At 35.7% G+C, this 22,915-nt stretch overlaps 1 protein-coding gene across 26 annotated transcripts in view; it reads right to left on the minus strand.

Annotated features, from left to right (window-relative positions):
- Nucleotides 1–22,915, minus strand: part of LOC133515885 (protein tramtrack, beta isoform) — a 526,149-nt gene that overhangs the window by 251,558 nt on the left and 251,676 nt on the right. The window contains exon 5 of one of the 26 annotated variants that reach the window (XM_061848486.1): nt 10,037–11,194. The exons of the other annotated variants lie outside the window; for them this stretch is intronic. Within the exon in view, the coding sequence (XP_061704470.1) occupies nt 10,926–11,194 (269 nt within the window). The 3' untranslated portion in view covers nt 10,037–10,925. Of the gene's footprint in view, nt 1–10,036; nt 11,195–22,915 lie in introns of those variants that run through there. 26 annotated transcript variants of the gene reach the window in all.

Here is a 22,915-nt window from a genome sequence, read left to right on the forward strand (position 1 = left end):
ATGCACAGGATAACTATTAGGTACTTGAATGAAATGCCTTGTTGAACATAAATATTTTTCCATGGGTGATGAAAACCAAAATGAAATATATAATTAATTATTAAACGGAACATGTATTGAACAGTTTAGTAGGCGCACGTACCCTTTTTTTAGTGTTCCGTACCCAAAGGGTCAAACGGGACCCTATTACTGAGAGTTCGCTGTCCGTCCGTCCGTCCGTCTGTCACCAGGCTGTATATCATGAACTGTGATAGGTACCTAAAACCTTTACTTCTCTACTTATATCTAGCACATCTCAATTTTTTACGCTACAGTCGATGATATATCCCATTAGAGTCTTTATAAAAGGACGCTTGTTCGTGAGGGTGGTCTCCAGAACCGTGCAGCACTTCTAACTCCTGTGTAGTGATCAGTATAGCTTTACAGCCACGGTGGTACCGAGAACAGTACCACCGGAGGTTGTTGTTGTTGGTGCGACGTTTGCGGTTGTAAAAGAAGTTTTGGTACAGTAGGAGGGTGGCACCGGTCGCAGATGTGATGAGCTTACATTCTGCAAAATAAGGAAATGTTTTAGAATAATTTCAATGCCTTTCAGTAGCTGATGATCTATCTGCACTTATCCTAAAGCAGTAGATTGATATATGTCGATTTTAATTTCATAAATTAAATTTTATTTCACGCAAAAGTCAGCAATAAAGTTATTAAATACAGAGATTTATTTTGAGGTTTGCAACTAAAAAATATTTGTAATTGTACCGTACCCTGCCGTGTAGTACCACCTTTAAAACATTATCTTATCTCATACATTATGAAACATACGTTATTAAGTAAGAAGATACTGTAACAAAGGATACAGTCTAACCGTGGTGGGGAATATAAACGCAGACGTAGATTTCTGATATTACATATATTTTCTTCTTTTTGCAAGATTACAATTTCAACTACTCTAGATGGTTGCTACCTTCGGAATGGCCATCTGCAGATCTTTATTCATTTAACAAGGTGATAATTCTGAATTCAAATCTATAACTGCTACCAGTTATCTTCAAAAAGACTGTGAAAGTTTCCAACCTTCACAATACACATATTTATTTCTCTGATGCTTTTTTTCGGGTGTGTTCAATAGGCACTTTTTTACGCAAGTGTGGTTATCGTATGGTAAGTAAAACCGACCGTGTCAAAAAATAAGTATATTTTCTGATTGTTAAAAATAAATTGATCATCATATATATACAAATGCATACTCCAAAGAATTAAAAACATTAACATTAATTATTTTCTTAATAACTATACAGACACATAATTTCAATCGTAATACAAGTTCAAGTTACTAAAACTACACGCACACAATAAAATTAAGACCTTATCCATAATGAAGTAATCCATATTCCCAAGCTAACGTTCAACGGACTTATAAAACGTACCATCCCTGGTACGATACAACTTTGGCAACCCATGGTTATGCTCTCCAGCGTAACTCACCACCATTATCGGGCCTGCGCGCGCGTCGGTGGAGACGACGCTCACCCGGCACTGGCGATGGTACGATGCGCAGTACCACGAGGTGCCCGTGCGGTTCTTGTGCGGACGGTTGTAAAGGAACCCCTCGTGGAATAGGTATGTGCGATTGTTGATCTGGATTATGGTGCTCGCTGGAATGGTAAAATCGGTTTTGGGATGTTTGAGCTAATTTGGCTACGCAAACAAAGTGTAAATTAGGTGCTAGTAAACACTAGAACGCCCCTCTAAAACTTTTTAACACCAATACCAATACCAAATAATCAACGGCGATTAATAAATAAATAAAACATTGAGGTTTCAATTAAAACGCAAATATTAGTAGATGTCGAAGAAATATTTATAATAAATAATACTAGTATTCATAAACAATTAAAAATGCTTATAGTTAATACTTATATCTGACTTACATCACTAAATATACAAAAACAGTTTTTTTAATAAGGTCATTTTTTGAATTTTGAATCACATTTCTAAAATTCTATTTTAGTCTCAAGCTATCACCAATTTTGTTTAAAATTCTAATACGACATATCATAATGCTTTGGTAACAATGTATAATAAACAGCGAATTATTTATTTTACAATTATTCATGATTGTGAAAATTCCATTAAACTTGATTCAGTTAATAATGGAATGCCTATCAATAAAGAACACAATGGATTAATTCATCAATACGAGTATAAATATTTATGAAAATATATTGGTTTTATGAATAAAACCACCATAATAAAGTTCACAATTTAAAACACAACAATCATTAAAAAACTAAAGATAATAGTGCAACAAAACGGACAATTGCCAATAACTGACAGGCCGATATCGTCCGGCGAACTGGTAATCAATGGACCCCTTTATGCGCAGTATATTAACGATACAGTACACATAATGTAATAAACATAAATCTACAACACCTTTAACATTAAAAAAAACACCCACAAGTAATAATTAGAGGAATATAGATATAAAATTTGTAAACAATTTAGTATTAAATACATCATAAATCTAATTGCCCTTCGGGCTGCATATCAGGCTATTGCAAATCTTACCCTGACCAATTGCATTAATTCTAAATAGTTGACCATTATGTCTGACAAGAAAAGTGTGTGCTGTGATTAAGTAGAAACAAAGAAAAACACGTGTTCTTCTCTGTACCATGACGTCATGGCCAAGCTTTAAAACTTGGTTATAGTGATGTAGTGAATGAAAACTTCATCTATTAAAAAAACAGTAAACTACAAAACGTATCAGATACGTGACTTCAAGGATAGCATGCTGTTGCCATATATTTATTATCTTAGGTACGTAATTTGCATACACAATCACAGATATCCTTACAAAATTTCCTTCAAGAACAATGAGATAAATACTGGGAAACCACTTCAGCATAAGGGTGAATGCATACCAGTAGTGGAGACAACAACTCCATCGATAGTGATAGCGGACGCCTTGCATTTGTGCTTGTGTTTTTTGGCGCATGTCCATCTGATGCGGTTTCCAACCAAAGATCTCGAATGTCTGAAGAACTTATGGCCTCCAATATAAATGTTTGTAGACTCTTTGGTAAAACGAGCTCTCAAAATGGCGCGCAGGATATCTGAAAACAATAAAATAATTTTAAGCCAATCTGTTGATATGGTGTCACCTTAATCAAATTTGTTATTAAAAATACCATCGATGTTTCGAAATAAGAAACTTCTTAGGTAATCTCAATTAGTTTCAAACACTTATTTGTAATTCGAAATAAAAGGTTTCATTAAACAAAATAAAAAACGAAAAAGATACTTTACAATTGAAACGGAATGTTTTATGTTCACAAAATAACACAATATTCATTACTAGCACACATGAAAATAATTATAATAAATACACACAAAACAAATTAAATAAGTATTTATTGCAATTTCTATGTATATATATCGACGATTTAAGGCTACAATTTTATGAAGGTTCCTGACTCAGTGCGATGGTATCTGGGAGGGTCATGATTGTGGTATTTGGAAGCGGACATTAGTTTTCCCGTAGAATTTGTTCGGGCTTTCGCCATGCATCCTGCTCTTTTTTTAGTACAATACCAAAACGTCGTGTTATACTCCGAGAAGGCGTAACCGTTTATAATCAGCAAACTTCGTTTACGGCCTGGTAATATCACCACCGCAATGGTAAGTGTAGAACCGATTATTTTTAAGTAATCAATAGTGTAAATCAAATTGGTTTGGATATGTGTGACAGCAGAAGTAGGAGGAATAATGTTGACGATAAAACCAGTTAGATAGGATAGAACAAATCCACGTTGTTAGCTTCTACAAGCAAGTACTCTGGCATAATTGTCTGTAGAAGCATATAAAGATTATAAATAAGTATACGAAGAAAAAAATATAATAAGTTAAGGAATAGCAAATAACGAAGCTTGAAAGCTAAAATAAATTTATTATTATCAAATCAAATGTCATGTATCTCTGCATGGCCTCTACCTACGTAAATACTGTTATCATGATTTAATCTGCACAGAAGCTTGTGTTTGGTAAGTTGAATGTTTAGTCAATTTTCTTAATGGTAGTCGTTGGTATATTTCACGAGTTTGTTATCGATGGTCCTTATCCTACACTGGCAGTCCAATCTTTTCAAGTTGCATCGCCAGGTTACCTAACACCCCATGTGGCTGTTTGTAGAAGCGATGACTATCAAATATCAATCTTCCCTCCCGATTTAGTGTCCAAGAAAAAAAAGTTCTGTAAAATTATTGGATTTATTGAATCCTTGCTGTAGGTTATATTTTGATACTAGATAATTATATCTGCATTCGTATAGGTACATAAAGAACTATTGATTTATAATATTAGGTAAGTATTGTATTTCAATGTTCACAATGACGACGAAACGAAACTGTTAGAAATAACCACACTCACATCGGTTCCCCGCATCAGTCGTGCCTTAGGCTGTACGTATCTTGCGTTACTGAACCTCATTATCCTTCTGCCACTCAGATTTTTTTGGAACGAAGTTCCTTATCGAGCATAATATAATTAAAAATATAAGATTTTCCGTCAAGAACGGGAACGTGTATGCAGATATTACTTTTCGTATTTTTTTCACTTGAATTTAATATTTTTAATTGACTAAGCGAGTGTGAAGCATGAGCTAACATGAAGAAAACAGACAAAATGTTTTCTTATGTTTGGTCGTTCTCCCTGACTGTAAGTCGCATTTCATAACTGATTTGTGAAATTTATTATTATGTCGATAAAGTTTTTTTTTTTTTATTTGTTAATAAATAATATAATACGTTTATCAAGATTAATATACTTCGTTCCAACTGAGTGCTCCACGACGCTCACGCATTTCTTTATTTTATCAAGGGATAACAACCCAGAGGCCTTTTTTAGGTTCACATGATACTGGCCCAGGTCTTCAATGTACGTTTATGAGAATATTATCATAGCATTGTAGTATGCGTGTGTGATTTGTTTGGCATCATAAAGGATACCAGAAGAAGGCTAAGAGACCAAAAATACACCGACATTCGATGTCTTTTTTATAGGAATCTGGGCCGCTACCTCAAAGAATTTTTTTTTACCTAAATTGCATATTCCTGTATTTATCCCAATAATTAATCTGCCATTACGTTGATTTCTTCTGCTTCTGTAAAATATATCATAATTAAATAGAGTCAGACCAAGTTAAGTTGGCAGCGATTTTGATAGTCCAGCCTCTGCAAGTGTTAAGTTAACGTCATAATTTCATAGATGTTTGACGTTTAAAATAACACTTGCGCTGTCTGGGCTATCAAAATCGCTGCCAACTTATCTTAGTCTGACTCTAACGCATTGTAAAATATTATTACAATTTTTTTTTAAATATACTAATCCAAGTGCTATCAATAATTATAAAAGCAGCACATTATCTAAATTTAACTGTTTGATTATAAAATACACTGTGTTATTTGTAGTATATTTAATACTACACGAACAGTGGAAATTCATAAAGTCGAAAAATACCTAACTAATAGGCACTGAATTCGAGCATGTCGAATTCTTTCATAAAAATAAGGTTAACGCCTGCAGGTCCTTTAAAATCCTATAGCTACTGATTACTACAAATAATATGTAATATATAATGGACATTCTTAGTAAGCTCAAGAAGGCTTGTATTTATAGATATCCAGACAACGATATATACAATATATAAATACTAAAAATATATAGAAAACACCCATGACTTAGGAATAAATCCCCTTACCGAGATTCGAACACAGGACCATCGGCTTTATAGGCAGGGTTACGACCTACTAGGCCAGACCGGTCGTCAAAACTAACCTATTTGAATTTATCAACTTTTAATCTTTTTCCAAAATTAACGATAAAGCTTTTCGAAAAGATATTTAAAATGAAACATATTATTAAAATCAAATTTTAATCGTTAATCAAACAGCTTATTTAATACTAAGATATCACAGCGGTTATAGCCCGTAGACCTTCAAAAATCCAAATATACCTTGCGACCAGCATATCTTCTTAAAGGTCTCCCGATTTTAAACTTTTGTATTTACAATATTATTGAGTAAATGTATATAATATAAATGTATATATAATATATAAGGTTAAACAAAGATGATCATATGAGGTATAATCGTAACCTTTGGAAATCACGGTGGCTCGACATCCAAAATCCTTTCCGGCACATCTGATATCTCCAAGAGATCTCACCAGAACTGTATTCTTGATATACAGTTAAGTTCAAAACTGTCCCAATAGCATCTTAGTGGAATGTGGATAATGTGGAGTAAAGGAAACTAAAATTATTGGAAAAAATTAAAATGGCACCTTTTCCAGTTTTAGATCTTAAATTACAAAAACACGGTAAATGCCAAGTATATCATCAGTTAGGCGGATTTATAGCAAATTTCAAGGAGTATTGTTAAGTATTAATCTTTTACATACCTTTGATCGACATTAACGTCTCCATATTCTACTAAGATGTTAATTGGGACAGTTTTGCACCTAACTGTACGACCTATTTGAAGTATTAGAACAAATTAAATTTGTTTAGAAAATATTACCTACGATGAATATTACGGCGACCTATGCCGCCGCGACCCAGGTGCCGTAATGGCTCAGGCACCGCGATAGCAAAGGGCGCTTCCACCCTTGGGCACTGGAGGCCTTGGTCACTTTTTCTTAGTATACGACATGTATTTCAGTTGATACACTACACGACCTGTTGAATTTTTTTTTTAAGTACGGTTCATTTTAAACTTATATTAGGTTCTGAAAATGAGGCACTCATTTTCAACGTTAGTACCTTAATCTAAATAATATGACTAACTTATATTACTAAGGTACATAATTATATCATATTAAAACAGTGCATACTCCATTTGACTGAATTGCTTTGTTTCCGTAGTGATTGAGGACGAAAAATAAATATATCTTAAAGGTTATAAAAATGCCGCTTAATCGATAATTCTTGATAGCGACTGGCATAAGAAGTGTCTGGATGATATGACTGTTTCTGTATTTCTCAAACAATGGACAATGATTACAAGTCAAAATAAAATATAATTGAAACTTTTTATCACAATAATTCATTCAATACTATAATATCTCTTTCTTTCACTTTAAGCAACCGATATAAAAGATTACAAGAAAATCTGTATCTCAATCATATAATTATTAAAACGTGTAATAAGATTTGAACCAAGCTCACAATTTAATAAGACAATGAATGAACATGACAATAATAAAGTTTCTAGGTGTGGTTATGTTCAGTAAATTTAATAATGTTTTCTTCGAGCAGCAACACATAAGCCTTGCACCCGTAGTTTCTTTTGTTGCATCGCCACCGACTCTTGTAATGTTTCTGATAGTCTTTGGTAAACCGATGGCCACCCATGACGAACACTTGGTTACCGTTGCGGTTTTCTTCGAAATATCCTGTGAGAAATCAAAAATAATAAGAAAGTAGTGAATCGACAAAGATACGACAAAATAAATAAATAAGTACTGCTATAATGAAGCACTCACATCTGGATAAAAAGAGGAAAAGGAGGTGAGTAGATTTTATTCATTTTATGCAAGGGAATTTTTATGAAATAAAATATGTAGAGAAAAATTATATATCCATTTACTACTTAAAGATAATAGTAAATGTTATCTCTTGAACTTTATCTAAGTATCTAATATAATTTGACTAGAAACGTTATGGTCCGAAATCGACAGGATCAGGATCCATATTATATTTATTTCACATAGATGTGAGAGTCAATCTTTATCAATACTGACCATTCTTCTGGATTGACACACATTTATTCTGACATATACAAAACAAGACTGAAACAGTAAGCGATGGGATTGTCTTGCATTTATGTAAACTAAAAGACAAGTGTTTGTTATGTCAATCGTATTAATGGTTATGGACATCCCTCATCTTGATTATCTGGTCTTCGATGGTGAGTACGAAGGCGAGGCAGCCATAGGTTTTCCGAAGGCAACGCCAACGGATCTTCGGACCCTCGTGCTGGTGCACGGTGAAGCGGCTGCGCCCGATGTTCAGGCAGCGCTTACCGGTGGGCGTGAGGCCGAAGAACGCTAAACATATTGGAAACATTGTTTGTAATAATTTAGAAGGAAGAAATCAAGTTAGCTGGAGAAATGCAATCAAAGGGGCTGGCCAAATGCTATTTGCAGGTACAAACATATTTCACAACACAACGGATAAAAATATATGCCACGTTCTTAGGCCATTCCGATCAGTTCGTATCACGTATACGAGTACGCTTTGTTGTGCAAGATATTGTGACTGTATCTGGGGGCGCAGTAGTGCCCCCGCCAAGACGAGAAATAGCCAAGCCATATATTTTGACTAAGGTGTAGTTTGTGAAATTAGGCCTTGTATAGTTAGAAGCTTGGCTCTACAAGAGATATGATAACTTTGTGACAGTGCGAGCCTTATAGTTTCATCTTGGCAACATTTTACATGAAAATGTTTTGATGAAATTGACTGTACCAGAAGGTGTATTCAATAAACGTGACAGGACATCCCACCAAAAGTAGCGCCTACAAACTCTTTCGATTTCTGAGAGTATGTTAGTTATGTTAGAAAAAAGTTTTTGCACCACACACGCTGGTAAAGGCTCTCTTGATTGTTCAAAAACTGTTGAGAAAGTTGCATTTTATACACATGCTTGCTTTCCTAAATAAAATTTGCTCATTGATAAGTTGATGGTGTCCATTCAGATTCCTAAGTCAGGCATTAGGTAGTTGCTCAATCCTCTCAGTATCTGTGCTGACTATGAACGCCCCGAGTCTTCACCACATCATTATGCGTTAGACCAAGTTTAAGTTTTTCGTGAACAGATGGTTGTCCAAAACAGCTTTGGGTGACCTCACCCCGTTCTTATAATTAGTGCCTCGTCTAAAGGGTGGTCAGGATTAAAATCCCTGGTCCATACCATACCTACACATACACTTAAGCAATCTTCTTCTTCTTGTCCTAAGCCTTATCCCATTATCTGGGGTCGGCTCTCCTTGTCTGCCTTTTCCACTGTTTCCGGTTCTAGGCTACGATGTTATCCACTCCTATCCCTTTCAGGTCCTTCTGGACCGTCGTCAACCTGGTGGCGGGCCGTCTTCCGGCGCCTCGCGCTGTCGTGGGTATCCTCAGGGCAACTCGTACCATATGATCTTCAGGGCGGCGGAGTACATATTCATACCATGTTCCTTAACCTTGTTGATTATGGGCGTGACTTTATAACTCCCTCTGATATGGATATTTCGAACTTAGTCCAGCAGTATGACACCCGATAACCAGCGTAACATGCGCATTTATGTCGTGTGTAACTTAGACAGCTGCTGTTTATTGGATGCCCAACACTCGATACCATAAAGTATACCGAGCCTAATTGCTGTTTTATAAAGTTTTTCCTTGAGTTTGATGGGCATCTTCTTGTCACACATTACGCCTGTGAATTGTCTCCACTTCATCCACCCCGTAGATGTTCTGTGGGTTACATCTCGGTCAATTTTACCGTCGCCGCTAATAATCGAGCCCAAATATATGAAATGGTCCACTGTCGGAATGGGTGAGTCACCGATGTGGAATTTTATGTTATTTACGTCCGTGTGGCCATCGAATATACACGACATATGCTCCGTTTTTTGCCACTGATTTTAAGACCATTTATTTTCAAGTGTTCTTAACCAACTATTGAGACTTCAATCTGTGACTACTTTACAGGACTTCAACCTAGTCTGATATGAGAGTAACGTCATCTGCGTACGGTGTACTCCATGGCACAGGTTTCTGGCATTTGTTAGTCCATGGTGACATGAAACAGAAGAGGGCTTAGCGCTGAACCTTGATGTACTCCAAGTGTGATTTCAAAAGTGCCACAAGTTCCTGCTGGGCTTACCACCTGAGTTGTAACATTTCTATACAAAACCTGTACCTATAAACGCTACATATTGTTCTGGGCCATACACGTAAGCAATAACAAATGAGAGAAGTTATGCAAACAAATCAAATAAATAAGTATTTTATTTGTAAATATGTGGTCAAATGTATGTACAGTTACACAATATTTTATCAATCGGTACAAAAACCTAAGCTAATACAAAACTCTCTAACGGAATATTTCAGAATTAAAATGGCATTTAATATGGCTGGTAAAAATGTGCAGCGCTCACTCTCAATTCTAACTTTCTTCTCAATTCTCTCATAAAAGACTCTCAACACCATAAATATCTAAACAAAATCAAAATTCACCAAAAATTATAAGTAAATACTTCGATTAAATCGCTATCTGTATGACATGGCAACGAAGCATTTTACTAGGTTTTCAGTTGGATGAGGTAGAAAAATATCATAGATATTTAAGTCTTTGAAGATTTGTTAAGACAAAAGTGGAGAACCCGCGCGCAATCGCATTTTCATACAAACATAGTCCTCTTTTGTCTCTTTCCCACCTAATATTTTCAATATTAACGTTATTGAAAGTATTTTTACACAGTTTGATGTATTTTAATCATAGCTATTTGATTTTTATCGATTGATTTTTATCGATTTATTATAACAGAGTTAGGAGCTTTTAGAAATTTGTATGAAACCTGTTTTTGGCTCCTAACTTTTATAATAATTAAAAAATCGAAAAAAATCAAGCGGTCGGGCATAGCTATGATTAAAATACATCAAATTGTGTAAACATATTTTCCATGATGTTTGTTATCCAGGGAGCAAAATAAGGACTACATTTGTATGGAGAATCGATCGTCCCCTTTCCTCTTAATACACCCCATGCTGACCGCAATGGTTAGGTATTTGCAGCATTGGTATCCAAATTAGTATTTAGTAAAAGATAAATTTGACTAAGAGCTCCAGAACTATTCAAATAAATAATTATGTTTATCTCTTAGGATTGAATGTAGCTATGCGCGTATGAAGCTGGTATCACCGCATGTTCTAGGTCTTTCTCAGGGGGATGAGTATGTTCGTATTTAGTAGAGACAACTAGATCGTCAAGGGTGATGGCAGTAGCAGGACACTTGTGGGAGCAACGCTTGATGCACAACCAGCGGTACTTCGGGCCTCTGCTGTCTGACCTCTTTCGGTACCGGTATGACTCGAAAATAAGAATACGGTTGCCGTATTTGCTCATCTCGAACGTCGCCAGTCGGAATTCTGAAAAGAAAATACAAATCTTAATTACTTCTTATTTAAAAATCCTTACTTTCCTGTCCTCCTGGGTAGTACAATTATATGTTTATAGACTAGTCTTGGTTTAAGCCCTGCGTCATTATTGCCTATTATTATGCCTATATCATAATTTCATACCATATATTAGAACATATGGCAACAAAAATGTCATAAATCAAAATGGGATGGAAATAGAAACAACTTTAGTTTTATTATATAACACTTACTTCCTATATGCAAATATATATAATTAATAATCATCATCAAGTCTGGCTTGATAACATCGAAATATGAAATTATTAAAACAAGCGTAATTAATCATTATAATAAGAGCTAGCAAATCAGTGTCAATTTTTCACCACACTCTTAAAGCCCTTAAAGGCTCTCTTAATACTTCAAAAACTGATGAGAAAGTTGCATTTTATCCATAAGAGTTGCAAAGTAATTAGATGCAAATTTTGAGTTATTTTCTCGTATAGTGGAATTGACTTTTAAGTAATAATTTTTGAATGATAACTATTTAATAGCGTTCAATTGGATTGGATTTCTAATGTTTTACATTACAGTTAGTATTTTCCTCGTAGTCCAGTTGGTGAGTTAAAATTGTTTGTACATACATACAAAAAAAATACTTAATTAGCCAATGTAGTCCTGAAAATTCTGTACAAGAAAAAACTACAAAAATGGGATGGTGGCCTTTTTTGAGACCGTTGCCCGTTGGGTAGTAAAAATGTTAAGTTAAAATTACTAATTATGAGGTAACGGTGTATTTTTTCAAAATATTAGTTCTTATTTTATGAACTTTATTTAATTTGAGTGGCTTGCACTATTTTTCATATTTTTATGCCATTTTATTTAGCCACATACGAAATATGTACCTATATTGTAAATATAATTCCTTAAAAACTTAATATTACACATAATATACTTATTTTATTTAAAAAGGCACTTAGCTTAATGATGAAGTTCAATTTATTTACTTGAATATTGAAAGAAGACATCTTATCGCTACTTCCACCATCCCACTAACTCGGGGTTAACCGGTTAAACCTTTAACCCAGTGTCAAATTGTACTGGCCAGCCAACAACCAGTTAACCCCGGGTTAGTGGGATGGTGCAAGTGGCGCTTTGTTGTTTTTGCCGTGTTTCCTAACCTACTTTAATGCTTTCAGCCCTGCAATGCTTTTTCATTGTGTACATTTACGTAAGCACTTAAAATCTTTGTGTTTTTGTCAATAAATACATAAATTTATATTTGATGAACGAAAATTATCTTTCGAATGCTAGTCATTTTTACCCAGTAGCCTAAAACGACATATAAAAGTTAACTAAAACAAAGCCAACCGGCATCATAATATTTGCTCGCTCTGATAAACTGTGTACCTCGAGTCCCAAAGTCCCAATCGTACATTTACTATAAAACGTAAAAACCAGTCCAAGTGGTTTTTGATTTTTCTTACATTTTGTGTGAAATTGCGTGTGTGATATTGTGTCCAAGGGCCTTAAGGACAATGACATTCGGATGTCAACTGCATTTTCCTGTGGCGTTGATGCCATCGCCGTATATGCCAACTTTCTTAATAAAATGAGTGACATCGTCATAATCGCGGCGGCGGCGAAAGTCACTCATTTTAGTCAATTTATCAAGCAAATTGTCAGACAGCACCCACCTCAAGTCCGCAGCAGCAAAGTCACAACAGTTAATAGAATTTCCTATCCTAAACATTTAAAAATGAATATACGAGTATAATAATTATCCATACATACCTATAAAAATATTAATTTTAGTAATATTTTGTTTTGTAATATAATGTACCTATAAGTAATTACGGTTGTGAAAGAGCGGGACGTCTCAACACAGGCCTTGTACGTTGTAAGAGAGGCCCCAGAAAATGTTTGCTATAATGTTTGTAAATAGATAATAAAGATATTTTTTATTTTTCATTTTCAAGGCAGTTGCGGTGGCCATCCGAACATCAACTTTACATTTTGTATGAATTCGCGTGTATCGTGTCCATACTGTCCATTTTGTATCGTGTCTGTGGAAAAATATGTAGTTAAATAATCACAATCCGCGTATTATATACTGGTATTATTCAGTGGTTATGTTGACAGTTGACTCTTCTTATATGGTTCTCTACCAGACTGATGCTAGCTGCACATCCCGTGGAAGACCTCTTGATACAGTGCCACCATGTCTTTATGCCATAAGCTGAGGTCCTCTTAAAGCGGTACCCTCCCATCGTCACCACCGGGTTGCCCTTGTGGGACACGCCGAAGTATACTGAAAATATAATACATAGTTAATACAGTTTTATTGTACATTTCGTTAAATTGAACTGTGTCAATAGCGATTATAACCGTTTAGGGTAGCGTTTGTGAAAACATTGATGCAAACATGAAACCATGATTATTTTAGTTATTATGCCTAACATTACAATCAACATTATCAGCATTTTCAGCTACAAACTACTCTATTAAAAATATTGCAATGACTGATTATGAGATTAATTGCGATTAAATGAAGGTGATGGTGATACGATTAAATGCTAGCAATGGATGTCCATTTTAAACAACGAAATCATTAGTTGTAATCCTTTAATGAATTTGTGTAAATGTATCAATTATTTTTTTACTTTTAAACTTCTCCCACTATCCCCTTACAATGCCAGCGTATAGGTACACTTGTTGTGAGTAATATATCCAACATTTCAATAATATGTAAAAAAATGTAAGAAGTGGGTATTTATTGATTTACTTACTGAATAAAATATACAAAAATAGCCCCAGGCTTGCTCTACAACTATCAACTATATTCAACAAACATAACATTTGTAACTGGTAATATAAACATGCTCATACTTCATTGTATAATAATATGATAAGAAACCAAGATTTGTTCTTATATTCCATACAAGCTTTTATCAAACGTTCCCAAGAAGTTGGAATATAGATGCCCAATTAAATTACAGAAATCCATATTTTACATATTCGAATTCATGGATACGGAATATCGCTTATTAATATTATCATTAATTAATAAGCTCAAGGGAGCAGCGTCAGTATGCATCATCAATTCGACTTTCAAGAGCGCGAGCGTCCCACCGAGCGGACACCCGTGACTCAATTCCCTGCATATTCCTCCACCATATTATAATTTGAATAAAATAAAAGTATTAATAATAAATAATATGACGGACACAAAATAATATTGCTAACTCAAATCTCATTCGGTAGCATCAGCAATAATAAGACATCGTCAGCGATTATTCCTGCGCCGTCAGTGATTATGCATCAAGCCGACTTTCAAGAGCGTTCCCCCGACGGTGACGAGCGAAGCGGAACAGTTTTTGCTGTGGCGCTTGCTGCACTTCCACCAGGTCTTGGCACCGGCACCGCAGTTCTTTGAGTATCGGTAGCCGCCGTACCAAAGATGAAGACGGCCGTGGACTTCCTCGAAGCGAACTGTTGGACAACCGTCGATATGAGTACATTAAGGACCTTTTTAACGGAGGCAAATCCAAACGATCCAAATCAAAAAGGTAATCCAAACGATCACCAAAATCTTTCTAGATTACAGTCTCAAGATATTTATTAACGTTATTAACAACGATTTTTTTTTTCGCGTAATATAGGCAAACAAAATTATTGAATTAAAATAAAGCATTTTATTAAAATATTACACAATATTTTTTAACAAAGCTTATGGTACTTAAATATTAATATCAAATTGTGTAAATAATTGACTTTTTAACAGATTTCACTATTCCCTAACCTAACATATACCAACAATGACAACGTTTTAAAAATATGTAAATAGTGGTTGTTTATAGATTTACTTACATAATAAAATACATACTTTCAACAAACAGAACCGTATAACAGGGGCAGCCCGTTTCATGAAATATTGGTCATTTAATGAATGACATGTTTTTGAATACAAATAAAAGTATCTGCATGATATTAAAATGAGACGACCGTGTTGCATTCAAAAAAAAAAAAAAAAAAAAAATCAAAAAGCATTTATTTCGTTAAATAGTATACAACATAACACATTCATGGTTGGGACTTCCTAGTAAGTATGTATAATACCTGTGACAGGAAGCCCCGCTCTTCTACATTTGTCTAGTACATTTGTACACGGTTAACGACAATAAAGTCTAACATTGTGCAAACGGCTATTATTTTAAGTAAAAGAAAATAATAACTTACATAATATTATTATTACTATTACAATATATGTATAATTATTAACATTTTAAATTCTGCTTATATTCAAAAAGAAAGAAAGAAGTGATTAGCTTACAATTCGTGTGTGTGTGTGTGTGTGTGTGTGTGTGTGTGTGTGTGTGTGTGTGTGTGTGTGTGTGTGTGTGTGTGTGTATGTGTATGTTTCAGTTACTATCGTACTCGTCATCCTAATAGAATTTCTGTTTCGTCGTATGTTATATTTTTAAGCCAATTTATTAGGGCTATTTTACATTCATACCAAGGCAAACAGTAGATATTAATTTTTTCGTTTATCATATTATAAAGGTGTATTGATAATGCCTGATATTGTCTTCTTCCAAATTTAGATTTACAGTTCACTGGAGGCATAACAGATTTTTTACGTCTACGTGATAAGATCGTTGTATCAAACTTTACAGTTCTATGTACTCGTAATACCGCCGCTGTAATATATAATTTTCTCATTGTAAGCTGTTCACTAATTTTATAAAGTTCTTGTGTTGGATAGCGATATGGTTTTTGGTGCATAACTTTTAGCAGACATCTCTGACTTCGTTCTACTTCTAAAAAATTACTCTTACTTGCACCACCCCATACTGTAATACAGTAATTCATGACTGACTGTGCTAGAGCTACGTAGATTTGTGACAGGAGCGATTTAGTAGTGATATACCTAAGTTTTTTGAAAATCCACACCAGTTTTCTAATTCTGTTACCGACATACTCAATTTGTGGATGCCAGGACAAACGCTGGTCAATTATGACACCCAAGTATTTTGTTGTTTCAGCTTTAATTATCTGTGTGCAGTTACAATCTTTATTTATTTCAGGGACACTTGTGCAGTTGTGAATCTTTAGTTTTAAATTACTACTTGGTTGTGTGCTTTTATACTTGGAGAAACACATGTAACAGGTCTTTGCTGTATTGAGTGTAAGGAGATTATTTCTTAGCCAAGATGATACCTTATTTAGACCAGACTCAGCTAGTTCATACACTGTCTTCCAAGATTTGCTTTCGAAAACAAGGACAGTGTCATCAGCATATGAAAATACTTGGCCATTTTCTATTTGAAGGGTGGTCAAGTCATTAATGTATAACAGAAAAAGCGTCGGGCCTAGGATTATTATAGTCCCGCATTACATACAAACTTTTATGAAAAGGGCCCGTATTTTGATCTTCAAATTAGTGAATTCGGATAACAATTTATATCAATTTAAGTTCATAACGTTCGCACATGAACATATACATTAATAAATAAATATTATTTATTTTACAATTTTACAATCCATACTCCTGTTAGTATGCATGTAAAAAAACCATTGGTTAGTAAACAGTTAAATTACATTAAAATTATGAATTACCGTAATATACTAATAGGGCGCTGGATATTCTAAAATAATATTTACAGTACATATGATGCTACTTTATCGCACTAGTGCGAAAATTAGCATATTACGTTACTGTGTCGAACATTTAAAGGGTTACTGTAAAACGTTGTACGATACATGTGCGAATAGGTAACTCGCAACTCGTGTTGATTTAAAACACTCCCTTCGGTCGTGTTTTAATTTATCGCCACTCGTTTCGAATTTCCTTTTTTTCGCACTTGTATCGTAATGTACTATTTTAGTGTGATGCAACTCGACATTGTGTTTAAGAATTTTCACCCAGATAAATTTAATAGGATTGCCCCATCTCTCAGCAATGGTTTTTAGGAACTTGTTGGTGCTGTTCCAGACCCGGTGCATCAGGGAAACGACTCCCGACTTTAGCTCTTTTTGTGGCTAATGAAATCGACTTTTAGTTACTTCCGTCGGAGACATTCCCAGTCCTGTTTTTTTACTATTAGTACTACAGTATTTATCTTGTCTTGTGGGAGATTGGAATGTCTCATACATAGGGTAAATAACATAGCCAGTAACCGCAGTAAATGTACACATGCGTACTTAAGATGCTCTATACGAATGCTATCGTGCCCAGCTGATTTATCACCTAGACACGATAATTTTAGTATAAAGCATATTAACTACGCGTGAGTACATCTACCGCGTAATTATACTGAATATTTTCTTAGCAATAACTGGGATTGGAATACCCGTGACTCGGATGTATTGCATCTTACCGCTCCTCAGCATCATCATTTGAAGAAGCACCCAAGAGACAGGCAATTTTAAAAATATTAACAATAAAAAACCGGCCAAGAGCATGTCGGGCCACGCTGTGTAGGGTTGCGTAGTTACTCTTCCGTCACAATAAGCTAAACTGGAGCTTAAAGTATAGTAAATTGTTAACCAAGGCATGAAACGGTACCTTTCACGCGAATTAAACAAATAGGCAAATTTGCATAATCAGTACCTAATTAAAGTAAGTCTTTTTACTATGAAGGGGAAACTTTTTGCGATAACTCAAAAACAGCTAAACTGATCATGTCCGCTATAGTTTTCATTTAATGTCTTTCTTAAGCTCTACTTCCACGATTTTTATGGTTCAAAAGTTAAAGTCAAAGGTGGAGCGGAGCATACTTGGAGTCCGTAGAATCGATCGGATAAGGAACACAGAGCTGCGCTCCAAAACAGGTATCGCAGATGTGGGTGAGAAGGCCGCCAAGCTCAAATGGGATTGAGCGGGGCACATCTGTAGGATGCACCCGGACAGATGGGCCAAAATAGCGACCGAATGGGCACCACAGATCACCCGAGGCAGAGGAAGGCCAAAAACGAGATGGCGAGACGACCTGGACTCATTTCGTGGCGACTGGCGGGATCATGCACAAAGCCGTGACGAGTGGCGGAAAACAGGGGAGGCCTTTGCCCAGCAGTGGGACACAATGTAGGCTATTTAAAAAAAAAAAGTTAGAGGGGGGGGGGACACATTTATTTTTTCTTTCGGAGCGATTATCTCCGAATATATACACTTTATCAAAAAATGTTTGTTGAAGACCGCTATTAGTTTTGAAAGACCTTTCCAACGATACCCCACACTGTAGGGTTGAAGCAAAAAAGAAAATTCACCCCCACTTTACGTGTAGGGGAGGTACCCTCAAAAAAATAAAATTTTTAGATTTTATTGTACGACTTTGTCGGCTTTATTGATATATATATTCATGCCGAATTTCAGCTTTCTAGCACTAACGACCACGGAGCAAAGCCTCGGACAGACAGACAGACAGACAGACAGACAGACAGACAGACAGACAGACGGACATGGCGAAACTATAAGGGTTCCTAGTTGACTACGGAACCCTAAAAAGGAATTAGTCGAATACGGAATGATATCGCGTCTCATTCGGAAGCATCAGTGATGAGTAAGAAGAAGCGTTTCTTCTCCATCGTTTTTTGCCTTTTACCCAGGACATGAACATCGGGATCAGATCCCGATGCAGCGCCGTCAGTGATTATGCATTAATCCGACTTTCAAGAGCGTTCCACCGACGGTGACGAGAGAAGCGGAGCATTTCTTGCGGTGGCGTTTGCTGCACTTCCACCAGATCTTAGCGCCGGCCGTGCGGTTCTTCGAGTATCGATAACCGCCGTAAAAGAGGTGGACGCGGCCGTGGACTGACTCGAAGCGAACTGTTGGACAGTTATCAACGTGAGTGCAATAAGGACCTATTTACTACACTGATAGGTATCAAAACTTCTGTGAAACCAAACGATCAACAAAATCACTTTAGATTATAATCTTAAAACACCTTAATGTTAAACTTATGTTTTTAGCTTTTATAGATTTTTGACAAAAAAAAACCTTCGCCTACGGCTTCGACTCTGATCACAACCAGCACGACTTGACTTTTTTTGCCTCTCTGATCTTAATCTTTAGTGAAGCTTAATAAATATACACTTAATCCAATCATTTACAAAAAGAATATACGCAAAAGTTCTTTAAATCCGGTATGCAAATGCATTTCAGGATAAAAATAAAAGTTTAAAGATTTTTCATCATCATTTATATCGAATAAATTAACTACCTCCTAAGTACAACTTGACTTCATTTATAAATATATGGAGCATTTTTGATTTCGCATTCATGATCGACCCAAGAAACCGTCGACCTCCAAAGTGCTATCTACATATTATATATTTTACAAAACAAAGTATATAACAAAAATATTTTTATATAATTAAATAGGTCAATTTACAAAGAATTTCAATAAAAAAATACATATCTAATTCTATAATTTAACATATAATGTCTGAATGAGAAAAAAATAGATAATTACATGAGATACGAATAAGATTCCGATTAAATACATTTCAGTAATGATTGTGGATCACATTGGTGAGCGACAGAACTTCGTCCTCGATGGTTGTCGCCTTCGCCTTGCATCCCTCTCGGTGCTTCGAACACACCCAGTAGTCCTTCGTCTTCGTCTTCTTGTTCCTGTAGAACCGGTGGCCTTGTATCACCAGTATGTTGGTACCGAATTTGGACACACCGTATTGCACCATGTCGTGTAATTTATTACCTGAAAAACAACGCGTGCTCACATAACTGACTCAACTTATAGAAAAATAACGTTGCCTTAACCCTTTGACCGCCTAAGACGACCAGAGACGTAAACGGTTACAGATTAGCATGCATTTCAATAAGGTTTATGTTGGTGCGGTATATATAATGAGCGTGACATTCAAAGATATGAAAACAAATATTTTCGGACACCTACCGTTCAAATAAGGTGAGAAAATACAACCAATTCAAAAAAAGGCCTCCTATTAATATTAAGCACATGCAATTAGTTAGGTAGATTTCAGGTTAAACCGACTCAAAATAAATATTTGACTAGAATGATTACAGTTTACATGATTATGTTAAATCTAGGTTCAAAATTCCAACAACCAACAACAACAACAGACAGTAATGTCAAACCTGCTTACTGTATTTATTACCACTTATTGTATGTTTTTTTCCTCTAAAGACTAATACTTAAATAGAATTTAAGTATGGCTCATGATTTCATTTTCTTTATGCTGTTAGTATGTATGTTAACATTATGTACTTAATAATGAACCTCCAGGTCTATGATTCTTAAGTATGTTAAGTACTCTACATTGTACTTCAAATCCATTTGTATATGTGACTGTTTGTGTTCTAAATAATTTTTTTAAAAAAAATTACTAAAATACTCCAACTAGTTTACTAAAGGAAACTAAGAGCTCATCATGGACTTTGAATCCGGCTTATCAAAATCAGCCCAAATTTTATAAATTTTTATATTTATAATATCAATTACATATTTTCATCAAAAAGGGCCGAGATCAATTCAGGAAAATTTAGTTCCTTATTTGTCAGAAAGCTAAGGATGATTGTGGTCATTAGCAACCTTAATGATGGCGCCATCAATGGTGGTGATGTTGACTCGGCAGCCCTTCGGTGCCTTGTTGCAGGTCCAGTACGCCTTGCGATTCATCAGATTCTGCCGCTTTAAATTGTATCTGTGGTTGTCGATCTTCAGCAGTGGCTTGCCCGTGCGTGTTTGGAGGATAACTACTGCCCCTAAAACATTCACATAGTGAGAAACGGCGGGAGGAATTCCTAGAAGTGTTTCTTTTGCCCAAATGTTTCTCTTGCCCTATGTAACCTTAATTCACCTTGTCGTATAATTAAAATTTAATGGTGTTAAAAACTTAAATCATAAAGTATACACTAACATACGTGTCATTCCTAATGCAAAGGTTGTCCATCGGGATTCAACGTGTCGAGCGCAATGGGCACCTTTGCGCCTAGCTTAGGTGTCAGACTGATTTTTAGATTAACAAGGTAACATTTTAGTTTAATTCATTCGTAAACACTCTTTAAAATGTTTGACATTGCTTATTAATTTTTAATTTATTTAACACGCTGTTAAATAGTTTTCCTTTTTTTTATACCACGTCGGTGGCAAGCAAGTATACGGCCCGCCCGTTGGTAAGCAATCACCGTAGCCTATGGACACCTGCAACACCAGAGATATTACATGCGCGTAGCCGGCCCTTTAAATGCACACTACTTTTTTGAAGAACCCCATACTGTAGCCCCTCGGAAAAACCTCGGCGGGAAGCTCATTCCACAGCCGAATCATCCGACGTCCGTGGGAGGAAATTCCTCTTAAACCGCACAGTACGCGATTATTTATGAGGATGAACACCTCTTTCGTCACTTCTACCTCATTTGATTTACGAGTAGGTTAAGTCACATTAATTCCTTCATTTTTAAAACTATTTCCGGAATATCAAAAGTATCCAGAAACGTTTTCAAACACACCTGGACTCGTCCTCCGTCGGGCTTAGGTAGGGAATCCCTATAAGTGCATAACCGCCTAGAGTCATGATGTGATGACCTTCTTCCGTTTCATCGATAACACCTCGACTAATTTTTTAGGTATTCCCTACGATATCCGTTATTCTTTAAGTTCCAATATTCGTTGAAAAATTGAAACAACCAGGCCACGTAGCCAACGTTACAATCGTTAACGCTCCGTAGCGTATCGTAGTCATCTGTCTCTATCACTCTTCCATATTAGTGCGACTGTGACAGTTGCGTTTCGTTCGTGAACGATATCCACGTTGGCCTCGTAATAATTAAGCCAGTTATCGAAGGGACCCGTTAAAAACCATAATTTGAAATAAGCAAAAATACCAATGCTGACTAATCCTATACATAGTAAAACTACCTATCCGTTATCAAAACAACCCTGTTCTGCTAAATAATAAAGAAAACCAAATGCATCAAATTTACGCTACCTAACGTCAAGCAGGTAAATAACAGCAAGATTAAAATAAAAGGTGATACGCTGGAATTTGAAGATCGAACTGTTTTCCTGGGAGTCACTTTAGACTCAAAACTGCAATGGCATGCACATATAGCCACTTTAGCCGGCAAACTTAGTTCAGCAGCCTATGCAGTGAGGAGAATCAGACAGCTAACAAACGTAGAGACGGCCAGGCTGGTATACTTTAGTTACTTCCATAGTGTTATGTCGTATGGAATTCTGTTGTGGGGAAAAGCGGCAGACATTCAGACAATATTTGTACTGCAAAAGCGAGCTGTACGTTCCATCTATGGACTGGGCGCTCGAGTATCCCTAAGAGAGAAATTTAAAGATGCAAGCATTCTTACCGTTGCATCTCAATACATACTTGAGAATATTATGTATGTTCGGAAAAATGTCAATGAATTCAAGCTTAACAGTGATATCCATAACTATAACACTAGAAACAAGCATAAACTTGCTGTGCCCGCCCACCGCCTCCGTAAGGTTAGTACGTCTTTCGTCGGGAACTGTACACGTTTTTATAACAAAGTTCCCACTGATATAGTGAATTTGCCTCTTAACAAATTTAAGTCACACGTTAAGAGCTCTTTGTTAAGTAAGGCGTATTATGCTGTGAATGATTTCATAGATGATAAGGATGCCTTTAAGCCAGTAGCTTGATCTTGATAGTATGATAAAAATGTAAGTAATAGTGTTTTCGTTTTCTTTCTGTGAAATAACTATA

Source organism: Cydia pomonella, chromosome 3 (genome assembly GCF_033807575.1).
Source record: "Cydia pomonella isolate Wapato2018A chromosome 3, ilCydPomo1, whole genome shotgun sequence".
Lineage (NCBI taxonomy): Eukaryota > Metazoa > Arthropoda > Insecta > Lepidoptera > Tortricidae > Cydia > Cydia pomonella.